This window comes from Falco naumanni, chromosome 4 (genome assembly GCF_017639655.2).
Source record: "Falco naumanni isolate bFalNau1 chromosome 4, bFalNau1.pat, whole genome shotgun sequence".
Lineage (NCBI taxonomy): Eukaryota > Metazoa > Chordata > Aves > Falconiformes > Falconidae > Falco > Falco naumanni.
The window spans coordinates 112,048,389-112,070,228 of record NC_054057.1 but is presented as its reverse complement, the minus strand read 5'-3'; the positions used below and the strand labels follow the sequence as shown (position 1 = coordinate 112,070,228).

The window sequence follows — 21,840 nt, the reverse complement described above, 5'->3', positions numbered from 1 at the left end:
TCGTTAGGCTCCAGGGTACACGGGCGCGGCGAGCGGGGGGAGCCGGGGGCCTGTCCCCGCCCTCGCGCGCAGGACACGCCCCCTCAGGCTCCGCCCCCGGCCGTGGAGCGGGGCCGCGCTAGCCCCGTGAGGTCACTTCCGGGCCGCGCCGGAAGCAGCGGGCGCGCGGCTGGCTTTGAATCGGCCAACGCCGCGCGGCTGGTCCGGTACCGGCGCCGAGGCCCCGCCATGCCTATCCGGGCCCTGTGCACCATCTGCTCCGACTTCTTCGACAATGAGCGGGACGTGGCGGCCGTGCCGTGCGGGCACACCTTCCACTGCGCCTGGTGAGCGGCCCGTTCCGCGGAGACCCCGCTGTGGCGGCGCCCCCTGAGGGTCTTTGGCTGCTCGCTGCGCGCCCGCTGCCTCCGCCCCCGCCCGGCTCGGTCTCCCTGCGGCCGGCGGGGGCCCTGCCCGCCTTGGCAGTCGTAGCGGCGGCAGTTCCGCTCAGCGGGGCGTCGGAGGTACCCGCGAAGCTGCTGCGGGAGCCTCGGCTGCGTTGTCGCCGCTCTGCGGTGGCCTCCCTTCCCCGGGAGGGCCGGTGCCAGCAGATCGCTCCCACACAGGGTGTTTATCTGGAGGGAGCAGTGTGAGATTGCGGCTGAAGCCTCCCAGGCAATTTCATGCTTTTGCTGGAACCGCTTTGCAAGTGTTTGTGTTGGAAGGAAACGATTCTTCTCAGGAAATAAATTCTGCATGTGGGGAAGGAGCGGGCATTTGCTTTTGTGGCCAACTAACTTGGACAGGGACCACAGCTCGCAGGTGTGTCGGTCACCTCTTAACCGGCAGCTTGGGCTGACTCTGCTCTAACAGCCAGCAGAGGAGGGAGAACTTCCAAAGGTTATCTGCCAGCTCCAGATTGTTACCTTGCTCCAAAAATAAACTGTTTGGAGTGTGACGTGATGGCTTGGTTGCAGAATGTGTTAGTAGCTCTCCCGGGGAGCCTGACAGGCTTGCATTCGTCATCTCGGAGCAGAGACTGGCCTGGTCTCCCGTGCTCCACGGATGCGTGTTCAGTGTTAGTGGCGCCCTTTGAAGCTGACCAAACTGGGGATCTCTCAGCTGTTGTTATCCTGATATAGCGGCTCTTGTGCTGAGTCCTCTGCTGTGGTTCCGTTCACTCCTGAGAAGCTACAGTTGTTCAAAGGCTCTCTCCCAGGGAGATCTGAGCTCTGTAAAAACTCTGCCCTGCCTGGTAAAGATGAGCTCACATGCTAAATTCAGCTGGGAATTGTCTCAGAGACGAAGGTAGAGCGCACATGCTGGAACACAGCGTTCCCATTAACTGCACCTCTGGACTAAATGTTTGCATTTCTGTTTTTAGTTTGTAAGAAGGAGTCACATCCTGCTGTCCTCTGGTGAGTTGGGGGGTGGTCCCTGGGAGTAGTACTCCTGGATTTTAAAGATTTACTGTACATTTTCCTTTCCTTTCTTAGTCTCATCCAGTGGTTTGACACAGCACCGAGCCGGACTTGCCCACAGTGCAGAATCCAGGTAAAACCGTCACCTACGTACACCTCTCTATTTCTGCCCTTCTGTAGCATGCTTTGGAAATGGCACTGAGGGGCTGTGGCCTAGGTCTGTGGTGATATGAGGGAAAGGCTCATGGTATGAAGCGGGGAGATCTTTCTGTCACTTGAGGCTCTCCCCAAAGGCTTAGAGGGTGAATTGCTTTCAGCCACCCTTCTGATCAGAGGGGTGGTCCGACGATGCCCTGCTGCTCTCTGTGTTCTGGGTTTTCATGGCTTTTTTTTTAGGCTGAGTAAGTATTGGCATAATGATAGAAAAGGCTGCAATGGGTTAATTGGGACATAACTTGTTTCTAAAGTACTTTGCTGCTTGCTGTCAGGTAAACAGCCCATTCTGCTGTACGTGGTCACGTAATTGAGTCCTTGCTTTAAAGCACTCGGCCCTTTGTTGAGAAAAGCAAAGGCTGGGGGGGGAAGGAAGGATGGATGTGTTCTGCTTCTGAGACAGGAAGCCAAGGCTTGGGGGTCCAGTGGCTTAATCGGGAGCTGAAGTTCTTTGAAGTCCCATGTATCACCAGCCTTGATGCTGCCACTGGGTCTTGGTGTGTAGTGGCTGCAGGAGATGTTGCCTCACACTCAAACGTAGGTTTTTACCCAGCTGCAGATTGGGCTTGTTCTGTGTTCGTGCTTCTTTCTTCCTCTCAAGGTCTTGGCCCTTGTTCCTTCTCTGACTTGTTGATTCCCTCTGTTCTTCACTGCCTCTTACATCTCTGGGTTACCATGGAGTTATCGCGAAATAACATCTTATGTAGCAGTAACCATGCAATTAGCTGGTGTCATGACTGTATATAATACTTAAAACACAAAGCTGTAACTGCATGGGGGAGGTGTGGAGAGCTATCAAATTCAATTACAGCACCTTCTGCCTGCAGAAAGCAGCACGTACTTCTGTCTTAGGATTTGGCATCGTGTTAGCTCAGCGTCAGCTGCTTGGGCCTTAGCTGCCAGAGAACAGACTGCGCTTGATTCAGAAATGCCTAAATCTTTCTGCTCTGGCTCGGGAGCCTGGCTAGAGTCGCGCTTCCAAAACTGAGTGGGGGGTCTGCTGCTGTGCTGATGAGCCAAAGCAGAGCATCGTCACTAATGACATCAAGCACTGATCTGACTTGCCTTTCACGGCCTGGCATCTGTCTTCCATGTATCTGTTGTATTTCCATATCTGTGCCCATCAACCTCTTCTGTCTCCTGTGTTTAGGTCAGCAAAAGACACGTCATCAATAAGCTGTATTTTGATGTTGCCCTGGAGGAGCAGACAGCACTGGATGCAGAGACCTTGCAGGTAATTTGACTGGTGGTTCTTCCATGGTGTGATGCTTCAGCATCTTGGAAGCGTGGCCTGGGCTGCCCAGTCCTCTGCTAACAGCTGCTTCCTGAGCTGGTGCTCGCTGTGCTGTGCTCATCTTTCAGACCTGAAGCATGTAAGTGTCTCTTGCCTCTCTCTGTTCTCCCTTTTGGCCCTTATCTAGTCTGCTTTTTTGTAAGGAAGTTTCCACGCGGTGGTTTAGAGTTCCCCCTGACCAGATCTCGGGTGGTGGGTTGAGAAGCCGCCTCTACTTCACTGCTCTTCCTTTTGGTTCTCACCTTACCTGGAAACCTCCTGAAGCAGCATCAAATAAAAATCCAACTGCTGCTTCTCCCTTGGGTCTTGAAGCCCTGAGGATGAGGTTACAGACTTTTGCCAAAAGGTAGGAGAAGGAAAAATCCCAAACACAGCAATTTGCTGCTGGTGTCTGGGCCTCAGCTGTGTGTGAGCCCTGCTAGCCCCTCTGGAAAGAAGGGAATTTTAGGGGAAGTGCCACCTCCTCACTTCTGTGCAGGTAGGTTTGTTTGCCCAGACTGTAAGGAAATGGGGCAAGGTGGTGCGAAGTCATGGTTCCCCAAGGGATATTAGGCAAGGGACTGCCTGAAGCTGCACCAACAGTGATGAGGCTGGGTTGCTGACGGGGGATCCTGGCTGACGCTGGGGTGCTGCGTGGTGTTCTCCAAGTGCCACCCTTAGGTGTGGAGAGCTGGGGGTGAGAAGGGATGCTGGCAGAGTGGCTGTTCCATGTTCTCCTTTGTTTAGTGTGGAGGAAGTATGGCTCCTTCTGTCTTGGGAGTTACCTCTTTCCAAAAAAAAAAAAAAAGTAATGTTTGACCTTGGTATAATGGGACGCTTGTACCCTCTTGTGTTTAGAATCAGCATGTGCAGCAATTACCATAATTAGCAGTTGCCATGACAATGCTATATGTGTATCATATGTTTTTAAAATAAAGCCAGACTATAATGTCAGCAGCACTGTAATTCTTGAAGACCACTGATAAAGAAACTGAAGGCCGAAATATGTGTGCTGAGGAAATGAAAAAGCATCTCTGGGCACTTGAGGCTGTGTGCCGTAGAAGCAAAGCAATGGCTTGGAGCAGATAAACATTGCCTTTAGTACATATTCAGATCTGTTCTCACAAGTGTAAATAGATGAGTGACTCAGAAATGGGTTGACTGGAGAAAAGTGCCCTGGAAAAGCTTTCTATTCCCTCACCCCCACCCCAGGATCTGAGATGGGTTGCCCCAGCCTTTCACTCCAGGCAGGCTGTGCTGAAGAACTGCTTGCTTGTTCCTGCACAAGCTTGATGGTAATTCATCATGCTCCTACAAAGTTGTGTGGCTGTCTGAGCAACACCTAGCGCTGAGTGAGCAGCTTTCCTAACGAGAGTGCTGAATTCATTGCCTAGTGGGAAAGAACCAAGTTATTTTCTGGGTAGATTGGCATGGTTGGTTTGTACAGGTATTTAACTGCCACATGCACTGATCCAGGTTGCTGCTGGGCTGGTGCTGGTTTGTCACCAGTTCCTTGTGTGCTGCCTTGTTTCTGGAGGACATGGGCACCTTAAGAAGATGGTTGACCATCATGAGTGGGATTTAATGTCCCTCTAGACTGGAGTCCTGTCTGTGGTGGGGTACCTGATTCTGGCCTGGGCAGCAGTTCAGCAAAGCAAACTCATGGAGGGCCATCCCCTAAATGCTTTAGAGGCTGAGAAAAGAACTGCTGGCATACTCTGCCTGAAGTGGTTTCACCTGAAAAAGCCCCCAAATCCAGGGTTTGTTGCCTGTCTCTGAGAGCCTGGGTGTAGAGTGGTGCTTGGCTTTGTAATCAACTGGTGATGTATCTGTGCAGCCTGCGGATGTCCTGAAATCAGCATTTGGCCTTTTGCCATGAAAAGGTGGTACTGGAGCAAGGGAGTGTGCTTCAATGTGCTAGAAAGCACAGTGTGTAGCTGTGGTCCACTTGTCTTGCAGAGACAAGGTTGGGATGCTCTTCTGAGAACCAGTCTTATGCACTGAGTTGTAAGCGGTCAGAAGAGCTCCCTCGTAATCTGAAACCTCTTTCTGTTGCAGAATTATCCAAATTATCTTTTGGATAACAGTTGTCTTTGGTGCTATTCCTCACTCTTGCTTCTGCTCTGAAATGTTTACGGTCAAAGGAGTGCTGGGGCTGCTTTGCTTCCCACTGCCGGGCATCAGTTTTACTGCAATACTGGAAGGAACTTGGTTCTCTGGAGTAGCTGCAGACCACAGGCTGAACGCTGTGACATGTCCAAGTGTTTCTGGGTTATGAGCCTGGGTTTATCCTGTATTGCTCTTAAAGATGGTCCTCGGTGATCAGGACAGTCTCTGTGTAGCTGTTCCCAGACCAGGAAAAGTTTGAGTTTGGGGATGTAACACCTTGGTGAGGCTGCCTGGAATGTGACGCTTCCAGTTGCTTGTGATGTGTGGGGGGCAGAGAGCCCTGCTTCCAAAGGAAACTAGGAGGCTTTGGCTTGCTCAGCTCGGTGGAGAGGCAGGAGGAGGATGATTCCTGCCTGTAAACCTGCTGGGGAGGGTAGGAACCTGGGAGGACAGCTGTCTGTTTGTTGTCAGGATATACTCATTTGATCTTGGAAAAACGTGGTCTTGTAAGTCAGGCTGGCAGCAAGAGCAGAGCTTCTATCAGTAGACTGAAAATTGGGAGCAGCCTTTAGGAGCTGTGGTGGAGGATGAGGGATTTCAGATTAAGCTGGTGAATGAGGTAATGTTACATAGCTGCCCACAGTAGCCCGGGATTTCTTTGCTATCATGCTAATTAGCACATCTTGTGAGCTCACTAATCGTTCCTGAATAGGACTCTGAGGAAGCTACTCCAGAACAGTTCCTGCAGCAGAGTTAATTCCATGTCAACCCTCCAGCTGTTGTGCCCTTGGGGCCAAATCCAAGTCAGCTCTGCTAAGCTTTGCATTTAGTCCCTTTTGCTTACCAAGCTTTACATCCCATATTCTCTTTCCTGCCTTTATTGTTACTAGCGGAGCTTTGCTCTGGTCCTGTCAGATCCGCGGTCACTGGTAGTGCTATTCTCAGCTCAGATTTGCATGTAGCATTCCGAGTTGCACAGATTTGTGTGCTCTGCTTCAGTACTGTGCTGGCATTTTATTGTGGTTTTATTCCACTGCAGTTCCTGCCTGACTTGTTATGTGCTTTCCTCTGCAGTTCTGTAACACAGCTTTTTAAGTCATCTTCTGTTGACTCTTTCCGATATATATTTCTCTGTCTTGCTGTGTTAAAAAAGAATAAAATATATATAGATAGACTCTCTTTGGAGCCTCTCTACATTTCCTTTGGCTATTTGCCAGTGCTCATAAGTCATATCACTTCATTATCTATAATTTAAACTATGGGGCATTTGCTGCCTCTTTTTGATCTTCTTTCTGATCCTTAATGAAGGCCTTCGAAACATTTGATGTTCCTCGGGCCCTTGTGGCACCCAGGAGTCATTATGCACCCTCAGTTTGGTATGGTATGGACTGGTTTATCGGTGATCTGTTTATGGCCATTTGATTGAGCTCTTAGCTCGTATCAGCATCCTGAACTGCAGTGACTTCAGCGGCTGTCAGAATGCTGCTGGTGGCTTTTGATTGTATGCTTGCTTACCTTTTCAGGTATTTTGGGCATGCCATCCTGTCTCCCACCTGCACCCAATTAAAGTTCACTTCAGTTCAAAGCAACTCTCAATCCAGTTAGTCTGGCAGCATCCCTGCCTTATTGCCTTGTTTAGGTAAAACATTATAAAAATTGTTCCCGTCTGATTTCCTGTGTTTCCCTGAGAGCCTTCCAAAATTATTCAGCTAAAACAAGATGACTGACAGTGTGAGAAACACAAGGTTGACAAGGCTAAGATGAAACTGCGATCTTCTCTTCTCCTCCTAAAGAATGCCAGTTGGAGGTGCTCTTTGCGTTCCCTGCGATAGTACTTGCTTGTAGCTTGGGGACTGCTGTTACCGTGCCCCCTTCTTAGCACCTGGCTGGTGCAAATGTCCTGCTGAGAAACCTCTTGGGTCCTATTAAGTTCTGGTGGTGAAAGCTCCTCTGCAGGGCGTTTTCTAATTGGATTTTCTGTGTTGTGTTTCAGAATGAACTGGACAAGGTGAAGGCTCAGCTCTCCATGAAAGGTGAGTTCCAGCTGCCCACGAGGGATCTGCCTGTGCTAAGTGGCTTGCCCAGCCCTGAGGAGCCCCTGTGTGCAGAGCCCACCCCTCTCTGAAGCTGAGGGCATGGTGCAGGCCGCACACTGTTTAGGTGGAGCAGCTACTTCAGAGCTTTTTCTGAGGTGAGAGCTGTATAAAGCTTGCATGACAGCCAGAGTCTGCGGCCTGGTCCATCTCTGCCATCACTGGGGAGCTCGCTGCGAGTTTAGAGACATATATGCAATTTTTTTTGCCCCTCTTCCTAATCACAAGAATTGTAGCACAGCTATATCTGGAGCAGGCTTGCTGATAGCAGAACCCTTGGTTTGCTCACTGGGAAACTCACAGCTGCATATGGCAAAGGCTTGTTCTCTGTAACAGCTGAGGGGGTAAAAGTGATGCCCAAAGCAGCAGTGGGAAGGCTTTGGATTTGTTTGGCTGTTGCAGTGCCACATGTGTGGTGCGAAGAGCAGACAGAGTTCAGTGTGTGCACTTCCATTTTCCCATCTTTAATTTTAGAGGATGTTTGAGGGAGGCAGGAAAAGCAAAAGCCCTGGAGACTTGTCGATGGGTTTTAAGCATCGTCTGTAGGCAGCCTGTCATCAGAACATGAGTCATGAGCAGCAAAAGGAAAATGTCAGTCTGAGTGACAGAAATCCAAAGACACACTAGCAGAAGGAGGAAAAAAAAAATCTTTAAAGAATGCTGGGGGCTCACCCACGCCCCGAGAGTTGTCTTTCCTCTGCCTTCCTTGCGTGCACGAGACAGACATGAATAGCCAGTAGATTGAGGATTCAGTCCTTAGCCTGAGAGCAGAACTGGATGGTCTGCACGTCTCTATTCTGAGGCCTGTTCTCTTGCCAGCTTGGTTGAGTTTAGTGGCTTGGTAGAGAGCCAGATCTTCTGGGGAAGGTGGCTGGGATTCTTGCTAGAATGTTATCCAAGAAAAACTGCTCGAAGGCCTGCTCATAATCTCGGCTTCTGGTGAGTAGAGGTTGGATTCGACATTCCCTGTCCCATTCTCTTTTCATATTGGAAATAAGAAGCTCCTTCCCACCTCCTGCCTCTTTTGCTGTGGGCACTCTGCTCTCTGGTGGTTCTTGTGTATAAATTCTTCACTTAAAGATGTGCTCTGTGCTGTGTGCTGTAGAGGAGCTGCGTAATTGCCAGTTTCTGATCAGCTTGCAAATGGCTCTAGAGGTGCTGAGCTCCAAGCAGACCCAGCAGGCACTGTGGGAGGCACTCTGAATGAGCTGAAAACTCATTCCTGCAGCATGGGGAGGTTTGACTCCTGCCATCTGCCTCTGGGCAGCTGGGAACGGAGGAGGGGGAAGCCCTAGCTCTTTTGGTGGATGTGGAGTCCCTGCAAATGCAGGGGAGTGTCTCCAGGCTGTGCTATCTCTGGTGAGGAAGGGTTTTCAGATCAATGGAGAAAAAATGCTTTGCTAAGAAAGAAGTGTTTCCCTAGCCACCTGCGTGCTGCTGGGATATGTTCCTCTCTCCTTCCCCAGTCCCACGTGGCTCTCTTGCTGTCTGATCAAGCAGTGAAGTTGCACTGCAGGTCATGCTTCCATGGGATGTGGTGGCACAATTTGAAACTGGGTTGCTTGCAAGGAGAAGCAGCTTTTTGGAGAGGCAGTGACTGGCTCTCCACTCTTGCCAGGCTGGAGCCGTGGATGATGTTAGCAAAGACAGAAGATGAAGAGCTGAAGACTCCACCCTACTTTGGGCAGGGTTAGACAGAGGAGTTGTTGCTTTCTCTCATTGCCCAACTGCTTTGAGCTTTCCGGTGATGCTGGCTGTTCCCTGCTTAGGTCTGTCAGCTCCTGATGGTGGTTGCTTTGTGAGCTATTCTTTCCTTGTCTTGACGAAACAAATTGAAATACAGTTTTGTTTTCCACCACCTTTTCTCTCTCATGGTCAGAGGCACGTGCTTTTTCCCTAGATTGCCTGCCTGGGGAGGGGCAGTAGGACTCAAAGGTTTTGTGACTTTTTGCAGAAAGTAGGCACTCCGGGGAATCTACTTAGGCTGTTGCATGTCCTGCAAAGTACCCAGTGCTGAGCAGAGCTCTGCTTTACTGCTTCTTGCCCTGTGACGTAGTTGCCGTGGTAGGGTGGGTGCGGCAGCATGGTGGACTGCTGTACAGAGCTGCCCAATGGCCCTTGCAGGGCTTTGTGGCACGTAAAGCTCCACGTGGAGAGGGGGGGCTCAGGGCTCTGCTCTTTAGCTCTGTGACAGCTTGGTGTAACTCAAAAGAAATGTTTTCCTTGTGTAAGCCTGGCTTTGAGAGCACGCAAGAGTTAAGATGTATCAGCTTAATGCTAGCAGGGCTGGCACTGGAAAGCTATTTAAAGGGAACTTTTATCTTTAGTAAGGAAAATCTTGAAGCCTGCTGACACTGGGAGAAGCAATTGCTCAGTACAGACCCTGGTGCAGGCAGCACTTAGGGAAGTGGCTCTCTACTGGAATGGCCAGCTCCTAGCAGCCTGGAGCCTGAGACTGCAAGCAGTCTCTGTTGTGCTCCTGCTGCTGTGGGGCAGCTGAAGTCTGGGTTACTGGGCTGTGACCTTTTTCTTTTTTTCTTTTCCAGAGAAAGAAAAGCGGGAATGCCAGGCTGTTGTGAATGGGCTGAGGGAGACTCTGGATATACGCAATGCCACCATAGAATCGCTCCAGAAGGTGCTGGGAGAGACAGAAATGCTGTGCTCCTCTCTCAAGGTACCTTTCCTGTCCCCGGCAGGACTTCAGCACTAACCATTGCACAGTCGTGTTAGGTTTTTTTGGAGATCTCTGCAGGCCCTGCTAATAAAGGGATTGTGCTGGTGGAATTTTGGATCTGGTGCCTCAAGACACGTGTCTCCTTGATCCCTGAATGACAGGAGGGCAGCGGAACTGGGCTTTCATTTTGATTTTATTAATCCAAAGCAAGTAGTGTCGCTGGTCTTGGGGTCCTGAGTGCTCTCCACCCAGGGGTGGTTCAGAGGCCTAAAAGCCAAGCCTGGGGTTTGCATAAAGTGGCTATGTGCTCAAAGCAGAGGTGGCCGTGGTGTGGGAGAGATGCCAGCCCAGCCTGGGGGATGCTGGCTGAGCCTTGCTAATGAAGTGGCAGTGCTGATCATAAAGGTAGCAGCACGAACAGAGTGAGGGAACCGGCCCCAGTGCCCCATTGCTGAAACACTGTCTCCCTGTGGTAGAATGTTCTGAAATGGATTTAGGCCAGGCGGGATTCAAGGAAAATTAGTTTCTTAGTTTGATTGGAGGAGAAATCAAACTGAAATACATGGAGGGGGAGTTGCAGCTGAGTGGGATTTGATCCAGCTAACTCTCCTGCCTCTGTTCTGTTGCCAGGGCTTTCCTTCAGTTAGGTTAGTAATGTGTGAAGTCCAGGGATCAAATATTCCTGTTGTGTTTCAGCATGCAGTGACTCAGTGTCTAGTCATGTACTCTGCGTAAACAGCAAATGGAAGAGAGTAAGGGCAGGAGCCCCTTTGTTGGGACGTCTTGTAGTGAGTGTAGCAACTTCACCTTGGTGCTGGGCTGGGCAGTCTCTGCTGTGTGAAGGTGATGTGCCTGTCACAAGAAGGTGGGGTTGTGACCTGCAGGGTAGGGTCAACTGCCCTTCCCAAGATCTCCACCCCTTGGAGTATGGGTCTGACCCAATAGCCTAAACTGCACCATGTTCCTTGACCTGCAAGGTCAAGTGGCCCAGGGAGAGCTTGCAGATGGGTCACGGGGTCGTCTTGTTCTGTGCCACCTGTATGCAGCTGGGAGGAACCAGTCTGGGAGGCCTGCCTGGCACTAGCAATGTGGTGCCGTCACAGGGCAGAAGGACGGATACAGTAAGGAATTAATGCCAGACAGGCCTTGCTGTGAGCCAGCACAACTTTTTTTTGTTTTTGACTGTGGGATTATATCTAATCTGCCTGGGTGTAAAGGCAGCCAGGGTCTGGGCCATGTCAGAGATGATGCTGGGTATACCAGTAGCAGGATACTTAATGATGCTGCTTACTTCTGCAGAAACAGTTGTGACAGTGGAAGCTGGTTCTTGCTGCTCAACTTGACATCTCTGTGCTTGGCTTTCCTGCCTTGGCAGCTCAGGAGGAGGCTCTGTGTTTATCTTGCCTGTTGCAAAACTCTCTGTGTATGCTTAAGTCCTTTTAATGAAAGCTGGGTAGGGCTGGAGGATTAGGGTCCTGGAGGTATCTCTTCTGTGGTGTACAGGGTTTCCCAGCTGAATGCCAAGCACTGTCTTATACTGCATCATTAAATATTAAAGCACTAAACTTCTGCAGTGGAAATACAGGCTTAACTAACTGTGACGCAGGTCAAGCCCACAGGCTGCGAGCCGTTCCTGTCTCCTGCTAGCACTGTCAGCTGTGGCTGAACCTTCGCGTGAGAGTCTGCTGCCATTTCAGGCTGGCTGAGGCTGGGGACTCTGCTCCAGCCTGGCACAGAACACCGCTTTGGGGATCTGAAGTGTAGAAAGCTCTGGTTAGGAACAGCCAAAGATGGGCTCTGCTTAAGAGTAACATGTGAGCCTGCAACACTGTCCCTCTGCAAAGTTGCAGCAGTTTCACAGCTGTTTGGTTTCTGTGGCAGGAAGCAGATAAAATCCTTAACTTCTGTGTGGAAGGGAGCTTTACAAGGCAATGGTTTTTGCCAGGACTCTCCCTGGAGTCAGCATCATGCTGAAACCAGGCCTAGAGCTTTTTGAGGGCACTGTGTGAGGTGCCCAGGCACACACAAACCTAGACAATGCAGGTGTGTTGGAACAATGTTTAATTCAGGCTAGCTTTCCCCTATCCCCTGCCACACTGCAGAGCTGTGCTTTTTCCAGCTCTCTGTTACTGCTGCCTGCTACTGGAAAGCCTGGAAAGGTGATGGCTGCGATAGGTTTGCAGCCTCTCCAGGCAGGTGAGAGAAGTGCCTGAGTGGGTGTTCGGTCTGGCTGAGGTCTCCCCGAAGAGACCCACTCTGCATTCCTATTTACGCTCTAAGCAGCTCATGGCAAGGAGAGCTGGGAGGCTGAAGCAAAGGGATCAGCTGTGCAGGGAGGAGAAAGCAATAGCAAGGTTTGCTTGCTGTGGTCTCCTTTGCTTTTGAAAAACAAATTGTCGCTGTGCAGGGGATACTGCGCAGCCCCACAAACACTCCCAGCAGAAAGGAGGCTACGATGCAGTTTCAGTGCCAGACTTGTTGTGCCGTTAGCCCTGAGACCCTGCTGCGCTTGCAAGGAGCAGACCTAGGGGTGCAGCAGGGAGGGAGCTAAACTCTCCATAATCCTGGGCTGCTGAGGTGGTGATAGCATTAAGAACCAGTGTATGCTCCCAGCTGCCCGCAGTGCGCATAAGCCAGGATGTTTCACTAACAATCCCTGGAGCCTTCCTAACAGTCTGTGTGCGCTTGCTTCTCTGCAGAAGCAGATGAAATTCCTGGAGCAGCAGCAGGAGGATAACAGAAGTTCAAAGGAAGAGGCCCGCCGTCTGCGAAACAAGCTGAGAACCATGGAGCGGTGAGATCCGAGGCTTTCCCTGGGCTTTGTAAGCTGGGCACGCAGCCTCTCCCCTCCTCGGGGCGGGGGTCCTGCTGTGCCTGCTGGAGCATCCACCTCCACGTGCTGGGTCATCTTACCCCATAAGGTTGGAAACTGCTGCATTAGCAGGCCTGCCCTTGCCTGTCTGTACTCTTGCCCCTGCTGTGCTTCCAGGTGGGTGCTCTCCCCAGACAGCAACAAGGCATGGTACTGTGCAGACTGGCCTTACCTCTAGTGCTCCGAGCATGGTGCATGCCAGTCCTGTTACTGGAGGGTGCTGGGGCAGAACCCCAGCCCAGGAGTGCAGTCAGCCACAGGGCTATAAGGCCCAAGAGCTGGGGCCTCAACCCTTTGTGCAGTATGTGTGTACCGCTGCCCCTTCTCTAGTGTGTACGTATAGTGCTGCTGTCCCTAGCAAAAAGTTCTGCTTGTGGTGGGGCAGTTGTCTCTTCCCCCGTGACATCTGGAGTGCCCACAGCAGGAGCTTGGGCTGCACCGGCTCCTTGGGGGGGAAGCAGGGCTCCGGTCTCTTGCTCAGCTCTGTTTGTGACTCATGAGCAGAGGGTACTTTTGTTTTTTTTGTGCAGGATCGAGCTGTTGCTTCAGAGCCAGCGCCCTGAAGTGGAGGAGATGATCAGAGAGATGGGAGTTGGGCAAGCAGCCGTGGAACAGCTTGCAATCTACTGTGTCTCACTGAAAAAGTAGGTGCTGCAGGCTTGACACAGCTGGCCTGTGCTGCCCTGGGTGGGCCCAGGGAGAATCTTCTGCAAATACTGGTGGGCACACAGGTTCTGCAGGGCTCTCGCCACCTATTTGGGCCTCCGTTGAGTTTTGACTGACGGATCCTGGGGACCTAGATTGGAGCCTGTCACACTGAACTGTTCCTGTTGTCACTGTAGTGACATGCATGTCACCATGGGAACTGTCTCCAGAGTTGTCAGTGCACTTATGAGGTGATGAGTATTATTCTCTCCGTTCCCCTCTCGCACCTGAGAGGAAATGGGTGGATGAGGGGCTCTGGGTCGCACCCTCTGCTGCATTGCACTGTGCAGCTGTGGCCTCAAGTGCTCTCTGGCAAGGCAAATCTGCCGTGCTGCCCTCCCCTACCTGGAAATCCATCTGGTCCTGCTGGGCAAAACCACAGATTTTTTGGGTCTGGTCTGATGGCAGCTGAATAATTGCAGCTTTGATACAAAGCTGTAATGAGGCAAGTGTCCCTGTGGTGTAATTGGGAATGAATGTGCGTGGCCAATAGTGTGAAATCTCTGAAAAGTCACTTAAAGCAAAGTCCCCCATTTGCTGCCAGCATGCAGGCTGCTCTGTTGTCTGTCTGTCTTTTCCACTGGCAACTGAAATGTCTCTGGACTTGGTTTCCATTTTGCTGGTGACATCTGTTCAGGCCCTGGTCTCCAGCATGGTATCCCATGCAGCTTTTTTTCTCCCCTGCGGTGTAGCGGTATGTTTGACGCGCTGTTGGTCAGTGTTGGTGCACTCAGCTCTGCTCCCTAACGGGCGTTGTGTCTCCTGGGTTTTCTCTGGTGGCTCTGCAGTTGCAGAGCTTCAAATTAAGGGTCTTGGCTTGTCTCTGAGAAGTTCTAGCTCAATCCCCTCATAAACAGCATGACTCTTTCATCTCTTTGCAGGGAATATGAAAACTTGAAGGAGGCTCGGAAGACCTCTAGTGAGATGACAGAGAAGCTGAAGAAGGAGCTGTTTTCTGTCAATAACAAGGTTAAGGGGGAGTGTGAGTTGCCAGGGTGATGTCTGGTCTGTAGATCCCTGTCAATAACTGTGGGCCAAGCCTTCTGTGGTGATCTCCTTCACTACCTGAGTGGTGCAGGTTATGTGGAAGTGTCAGGCTGGGGTTTCTAGGTCAGGGTGTGATGCTGCAGTGAGTGAGCAGCTCCTGGGCTGTTGTTAGGAGTGCATTGTCTGGGGACACTGGTGGGGCAGCATGTGCAGAGCCAGCCAGAGTTTGGCAGGGAGCCTGGAGTGGAAGGCAGCAGCACGCAGGTGCTATGCTGCTTCCACTGGGTTCTGAAAGCAGCACTTCATCCTGCCACGCTGCTGAGCACTTGGTGACAGCCTCTCCTGCTGCAGAATCTGGCCCCTGGGAAAGTTGGGAAGGGGCTTGGAGCCAGTAGCAGTTGAGCAGGGCTTAGCCCTAGCTTGGCATGGCCACAGTCGCACCCAGCCATGTGCCTTCAGCCAACTGAACTGGGCCAGGGCTCCCACATGATGCTGTGCCCAGGCAGAAGTTCCCAAAGTGTGGTGAGGACACACAGGTGGCTCTGCACAGAGCCTGCCTAGGCTGGTCCTGGCCTGGCACAGGGCTGGGAGCTGCTGGCATGTCTCTCTTGCTATGCTCCCCCTGCTCCAGGCCTGGCTGGGGTCTGTTGGCTGAGGTCAGGAGTTGATTTCTGTCAGTTCTGGTAGCAAGTTCCCATGAAAAGCGTGTGTGTGTAGCCTTGCTCTCCAAGGCACAGGTGCTCCCTGGGGCATCCCCATATCTAAGCTCACAAAATGAGAGACTGCGGGTGGATTGGTGGATCTGGCCTATTTTTGTTACTGGGACATACCTGTTGTGGTCCTCTCAAATGGAGAAGGAGTTCTGCTGTGTTGCTCCCTCAGGAAGTTAACCCCGTACGTGAGGTGCTGCTGCTGGAATCGGGCTGCTCCTGGCTGAGTCAGTGCCAAGCTGCAGTCACCAGCTTGGGTCAGGAGGGTGCGAGTCAGTGCACTTGGCTCTGGGCTTGGCTGACGAGAGCTGACTGTACCGACACACCGTGGGCTGGCCCGGGCTCCTGAACCCACAAAAGTCTCTGATGTGGTAGCAGTCCACTTCTCAACCCCTGCTCCTGGCATGCTTCCCTGTTGAATCAGGCTTAATCAGCCTTGTCCATGTGCCAGTATTGCTGATGCACAACCATCCTCCAGCCTGCGGTTTGTAATTCCCATGCTCTGGTGTGTCCGAATTACTCTGCAGTAATTCAGAATGCGGCCACCAAGTGTTAGAGCAGGGAAGAGCTGTCGCCATCAGGCGAAAATGCTCGGGAAATGCTGTAAGAAGGTTTGTGTTGGGCAAGCAGCCCTGGAGATCCCTCTGCAGGCAGCTTGAAGAAATGGGCAGGCATTCTGCCGCTCGGATACGGGAGAGGTTGATCAGACTGCCACAGGGAAGTTGAGCCCATAAACAGGGGAAGCAGCATGTGCTGCAGAGCACACTGCTCTCACAGGGGATCTGCAGTCTCCCTTACCTACGTGTTGTAACCAGCAATCTTCTGTTTTGGGGGGGTGTGTTATTCTACAGTTGCAGAAAACATTTTCAGAGTTGGACAAGACAAAAGACGAGTTAAAAAGCACCCAGAAGGATCTGAAGAATGCAGACAAGGAGATCTTGGTGAGAATATCATTCTTCAGTCTGCAGTAACTGGCAGCTGGCCATGGCCTGCAGCTGCAAAGCCAGGTGTTATGCTGGCTTTTGCTCAGTGACTAGGTTACCCAGCCCACCTTACCTCTCATTTGCTCCACCTGATGCAGAATTATGGAAAAAGGGCAAAGTATCTGCTACTGAATCTTTCCTTCTCTCACTGTCCACTTTTCCTTTTCCCTCCAGAGTTTGAAGAAGAAGATAGACATCCTGCAGGATACTCTGAAGGTCCCATCCGTAACCAGAGAGACACTCAGTCGACTAGTCTTTGAAAGGTTAGTGAAGTGCATCCTTGGGTACAGGCCAAGGATGGGAGATTGCAGGTCCAAAGGTTTGACAGTTTAGTTAGCTGGGGAAGCAGAGACGTGCTACTCTGGCAGGGACGTTTTGCAAGTTGACCCCTATTTTGGTGTTTTTTCTTGTTGCTGACAAGGTGGTGTTTCATTTAACTGGAAAAAGCGTGCGTTTTGGAGGGTTTGGGTCAGGACGGGGTGGAAGAATGGGCTAGGTTTTGATGAACTCTTTGTTGCTATGTCCTGCCAGTGAAATATCCCTAAAGCTGCTCTTCTGGTTGCCGCAGAGTTGGCCTTCCAGTGAGCGTGCCCTGGTGTGCAGGGACTGGAGATCTTACCCAGGCAGAGGAACCTTGCCTGAAAAATGGCATCTCTTACATTTTTGTTTTAGGCTGTTTCTTATGAGGAGCCTGTGCTATTACCCCAGTACAGTAAGCTGGGTTGTGTACACAGAGCAGCAGTACGCCAGTGTGTTTCCCTGGGCTCTGGGTGCTGCTGTTATAGCACAGTCCATTTAAGGGTGAACAGGAGTTTGGGACACTGACTGTAAATTCTGGGACTCGCCTTGTCCTTTCTTTGACTTGTAAGCAGGACGAGGCTCTGATCCTGGTCCTGCTGCTGTCTTTCTACTCAAGTAGTGTAGCGTGCAGCTCTGTCTTCCTCCTGTCTGCTTGGTGGCAGGCACTGGTGTCCTGGTGGCTGATGCTTTACATGGCCTTGCAGCCCCGCTCCCGTGGAACTGCAACAGCCGAAGCTCCATTGCCCAGCCAACAGCGATGAGATCGATCTAGATGCTACTTTTGATGTGGACACCCCTGAACACCAGCCCTGCAGATCTCTCTTCAACCCTGCAAAAAGGCAGAAGCTGGATAAAAAGCCGTGAGTTTTCCCTCCTCTTTGTGCTTCTAAAGGAGATCAAAGTCTTGCTGCTTTGGAAGTTGCTGTGTGAGATCAGATAGCTCTCCAGCTGTCTGATGTCGTGCGGCAAGCTTTGTCGTCATTTGCTTGGCCTTGTATGTCCTTGCCAGTGCCACTTGAAGAATAAATCTCTGCTGACTTGCTCCTTGGGCTTCTTACAGGCCTCCTGTGGTAAACCTGGCGAAGAAAGTTCTGAAGAAAACAGTGGAGGTAAAAGGGCTAATCTTGAGTTTTCTGTATTGCCTCTTTGACTCTCCTGTTAATAGGCTTGGAATAAAGGACCCGTTTTCTCCATGTAGGAGACGCTGTGACTGTAGACCGGCCCATCTGTAGAACCACAGTGCATGCTTCAAAGTGCTTTGCTTGTCAGTCTCCTGAAACGCTGTATTGCTGCCTCAGGCCTCTTGGAATTGGGCAGGAGAGGGAGGGTGGGGATCCACATGCTTCTTGCTGATTATCCTGCCTCGGATGTGCTTGGCAAATGCAGTGTGGGGCTGACCGCAAGGGCTGTGGGGTCAGCGAAGGGGGCTGTTCTCCCCGCCTCGCTGGGTGCAGTGTCCTGCCTCCCAGGTGCTGTTCCACATGAGCCACACGGGAAGTCTAAAGCTTCTGTTCTTTGGCCTGACGTGTGGTGCAGCAGTAACCATTACCCTAAATAGCTGTCTGCATTATTAGTGCTCCCTGTGTGTGGACTAATTTCGGGAGATCATGCTGGTTAAAGGGCTTTTCTCATTATTTTGTGGGACAGAACTGGGAGGATGATCTAGAGGATGATACTTTTAAAGGACTCTTGCCAGCATTCATCAGGAACTCTATTCCCTCAAAGAAGCCATCTTTGGGTAGCTTGCTGGGTTCCCACAAGAACATGGGCACTGTAAGTATGACTGTCCAGTTGGTGAGCATGTCAAGGGCTGGCACTGCACACCTCTGTCCTGAAGTGACCCTACAGGAGGAAGCACACAAGGCTTTTACCTTGCCACATAACAGTGTGTTGAAAATAAATCTTGGAGCACAACCTGGCTACTTTCCAGTCCTGCAGAGCTCCAGGGATGACAGATGCTCATTCCCTTCCTGGCAGCAGACTAAATGGCCCTTCATGTCACATTCCTGCACCTCCTTGGAGCTTTGGGTGTTTTCCTTCTATTCCTCTGTCCCGGTGACAAAATCCTAAGCCTTGCTGTGGCTTGGAAGGCTCACCTTAATTCAGAAAGTGCCCAAGACACCCAAACTTTATTAATAACCTTGGGTCTGTCTTTTTCCAAAGGTGATGGCTTAGCACAAGTGCTGAGTGTTTGCAGGTGCTTGTAACCCCTCCCCAGAAGCTGTGGCCTGCAAGGCTCCCCCTTCCCCATAACTGACATGAAGAGAGGTAGCCAAGGCCCTGTGCTGCTGCTGCAGACTCATTTCTTTCTCCCTCCTAGGTGAGGATCGGATATGATGGCTTGGGAGGCAGAACAAAGTTCATACAGCCTGTATCCTTTTACTGCAGCTCACATGGCAGTAGTAATGCCGTGGGGGACCTCACCTCTGTTCCTCCTCTTCAGTCTCAGCCATCCTGGGCAGTCCTGCCCCCCCAGTCAACAAAAAATGAGCTAGGACCCTCAAGGAACCATCAGATTTATCTCTAGCTGACTGAGTAAGTCTGAGCTTAGCAAAGCCATCAAGAACCTGAACTTCTGAGAGCATTATTGGAGATGGCTTATTCAGAGGAGCGTATTGACTAGAAATCTGTACAATGTGCAGGGGCTGCCTGTGCCCTTGGGATCTCTGAGCAGCAACGTGGCACAGCCTCTTCCTGGACTTGTGCCGGCCAGCCCATGCAGCTGAAGCCTTCATTCCTGCGGGATGCTGCTGCTGTGCCGTGCCTGTCCTGGTAGGCAGCCCTGCAGGAGGTGAGGGGCGGCTGGGCTGAGCTCATGCAGCGGGTGGGGGGGGGCTGCGCTTCCTTTGGTTTTGCTCTGCCTTGGGAGGCTGCAGACTGGCTGCTGTGCCTTTCCCCGACTCTGATATGCTGGGTAGGACCTGAAGATCTAATAGATATGCTTAAATGCTGTTTTGTGTGCAGGGTGGTAGCACAGAAGTGGGAAGCATTCCTTGAGTTGTGAGACAGGAGCATGCCTGAACTGCTGTGAGCAGGGGGCAAAGTCCCGCCTGTCCTGCAGGGAGTTTTTCTTTGGGTACAGGGTATGGCGGGGTCCCAGGTCTGGTTCAGGCTAGTGTGCGGCAAGTATTGGATCACTTGTGTCCCCAGGGCATTGGTCTGTACTTCCCTTGACAGTTTTATTTCCAGACAAACCTGGCAGAAATCCGTCCGTTAGCAGTGAGGAGCAAGAAGAAGGTCTCCAGGCTGGTGTCTGCAGTTCCCTCTGCATCCTCCTCCAGCAGCAGTCAAGCCAGACTGGACAGTTTCCTGCACTGAGTGCCCCTGCCTTCATGGGGGGTAGCGGGGCAGGGTGGCCACAGGGCAGGGCACGCTTGCCCAGACCCTGGCACGAAGCAATGCGCAACCGCTGCTGTGCAGGGGTCTATTATTTGCAAAGCATAGGTGCCACGTTCTGGGCGAGATGTTGCCCTGTGGAGAATCCTGGCTTGGCAGCAAGCTGACAGGAGACCAAGCTTGGACTGACTGACCGACCCTCCTCATTTACTCCTCCTTCCTCCTATTTTCAGGCAGAATAAACAGGGTTTTTCTCATCTTTTGGCCTGCTTGGAGCTCTACAGTTGTTGCTGCTGTTGGGTGCTCTGACATAAAGTGGAAGTGCACTTCTTGGATGCAGCTGCAAGCTAGATGTGTGGGAAGACTGTCTGGGACGTCAGTCTGGAGCAAGAACCGGGAGAAGAAACCTGGACCAGCTCTGTGCCTGGTGTAAACAGTTCCAAGAGCTTCCCGGAGCAAGAAGTGTGCAGAGGGCAGAGCAGCGCTGGCCAGTGTTGCTGCGGTGTGGCTGTGTATTCACAGTCAAATTGAAGCCTCCCCTCTGCTGCAGGCGTGCTTGGGCTGGGGCGACCCGCAGGCAAGCCTGGCAGATGTCCTGCCTTGCCCTGGTCTGGGCCATGCAGTCCACTTCGTTTTTGCAGACTTGGCACCAAAATTGTTGATCTGGGGAGGAGGGTGTTGGGGGTGACCCCCTGCCCTGCTTTGGAAATGGGGAGATCGGTGTGCTGATGTCCCCTCTGTTCTTGGCAAGTGTTGGAGTGAAACTTGTTTATAAATTTCTGGGTTTTTAAAATGAGATTGTAGGGATTTTTGCTGTGTTTTAACCGGTCTGCCTAGTGACTGGAGGGTTTGGAATGGCCTGAAGTGCTGAAGAATGGCTCCCTTCAGGGGAGGGGGAGGCTGATGGGGCTGAACCTGTCTGGGGTTCTTCAACTTGGAGACATCAGGAGGTCCCCTCTGGCCCCACAACTGTTCAGACTGTAAGGAACAGACTTGGTGAGGTGCTTTGCTGTAGCACTCCGTTTCCTATTTCCAGCTGCTTCAGGCTGCAAGCCTTGGTACCTGGACTGGCTAAAAACATGTCTTTGGGGAATAAAATATTGTTGTGCACACTTGTTAATGTGACTGGCTTCTGAGTGTTTTCCTCCCTGTTGCAGCCCAGGGTGGAGTGCTGAGCGTGGGGCGATGGATGTGTCTGACCCGTCTGAGCCCTTGCTGCCAGCTCTCGGGGCACAGGCCCTTCTTAAGCACCACAGGGCTGCAGTGGGGTGAAGCCATGATGAAGGTGATGCCAAACTCCAGGGCGGCGCAGGTAGCAAATGCCAGTGGAGCATGAGCTGTATCTTCCCTGCATCGCTGCTGAACATCACGGTGGAGGAGCAGGAGAGGAGGGTTCAGGGACTGGGGAACAAGCTTTGAGGGGGGGCGGAGGAAGGAGGGAGAACTGAAGCAGAGTTAATGAAGGAGAAGAGAATGGATTGAGCCTTTTACTGACCCTCTTGCATAGTGTCCCTGTCACCTCAAGGTAGGTATACTCCGTGTGTGTGTGTGTGTGTGTGTGTGTGTGTTTAAAAAAAAAAAAAAAAAGTGCTTGCTCTAGATCTCTGTGGCCTGCAGCAAGTTCCGGGGGAGCCTCTTAAGAATGCAGTGGTGAAGATCTGGGTGTGTGGCTCATGAGGGAGGTGGGCATCTGTGTTGTTCTGGAGAGCTGGTGATGTGCCTGTCTGTAAGGGTAGAGCTGGTCCAGCCTGCAGTGGGGGACTGAGCAGGGCTTTGGGGACCTGCAGAGCCAGGGGACAGTGTGTGTGCGGGTCACTCTCTTCTCCCAGGTGACAAGTGACAGGACAAGAGGAAACAGCCTCAAGTTGCATCAGGGGAGGTTTAGATTGGGTATTAGGAAAAATTTCTTCATGGAAAGGGTGGTCAAGGTAGGAACAGGCTGCCCGGGGAGGTCGGTGGAGTCACTGTCTCTGGAGGTGTTTAAAAGACGCAGAGATGCAGTGCTTGGGGACGTGGTTTAGTGGTGGGCTGGGCACTGCTGGGTTAATGGCTGGCCTTGGTGATCTCAAAGGTCTTTTCCAACCTAAATGATTCCATGATTTGTACCTGATCAAGCCAGTCTGTCCGCTGCTCGGCTCCAGCCTGCCTGCAGAGCTCAGCCCCTGGCCGTGGCCCTCCCAGCCCA

The 21,840-nt window shown here is 51.8% G+C and overlaps 1 protein-coding gene across 2 annotated transcripts; it reads left to right on the top strand.

The window, feature by feature from the left end:
• The first annotated feature begins 121 nt into the window (after nt 1-121).
• LOC121087535 (TRAF interacting protein) lies at nt 122-20,775 on the top strand. 2 transcript variants are annotated; one of them, XM_040592657.1, is made up of 16 exons: nt 165-326; nt 1,364-1,397; nt 1,476-1,533; nt 2,764-2,847; nt 6,989-7,028; nt 9,635-9,762; nt 12,462-12,556; nt 13,165-13,278; nt 14,221-14,308; nt 15,888-15,977; nt 16,194-16,282; nt 17,024-17,179; nt 17,380-17,428; nt 17,967-18,092; nt 18,640-18,690; nt 19,509-20,775. In XM_040592657.1, exons 1-16 carry the CDS (start codon nt 275-277, stop codon nt 19,635-19,637), a joined length of 1,383 nt encoding a protein of 460 aa, XP_040448591.1. In that variant the 5' UTR covers nt 165-274; the 3' UTR covers nt 19,638-20,775. The 2 variants fall into 2 exon arrangements, with proteins under 2 accessions (XP_040448590.1, XP_040448591.1); XM_040592656.1 differs by lacking the exon at nt 1,364-1,397 and having other exon boundaries at nt 122-326.
• Nucleotides 20,776-21,840: the final 1,065 nt, after the last annotated feature.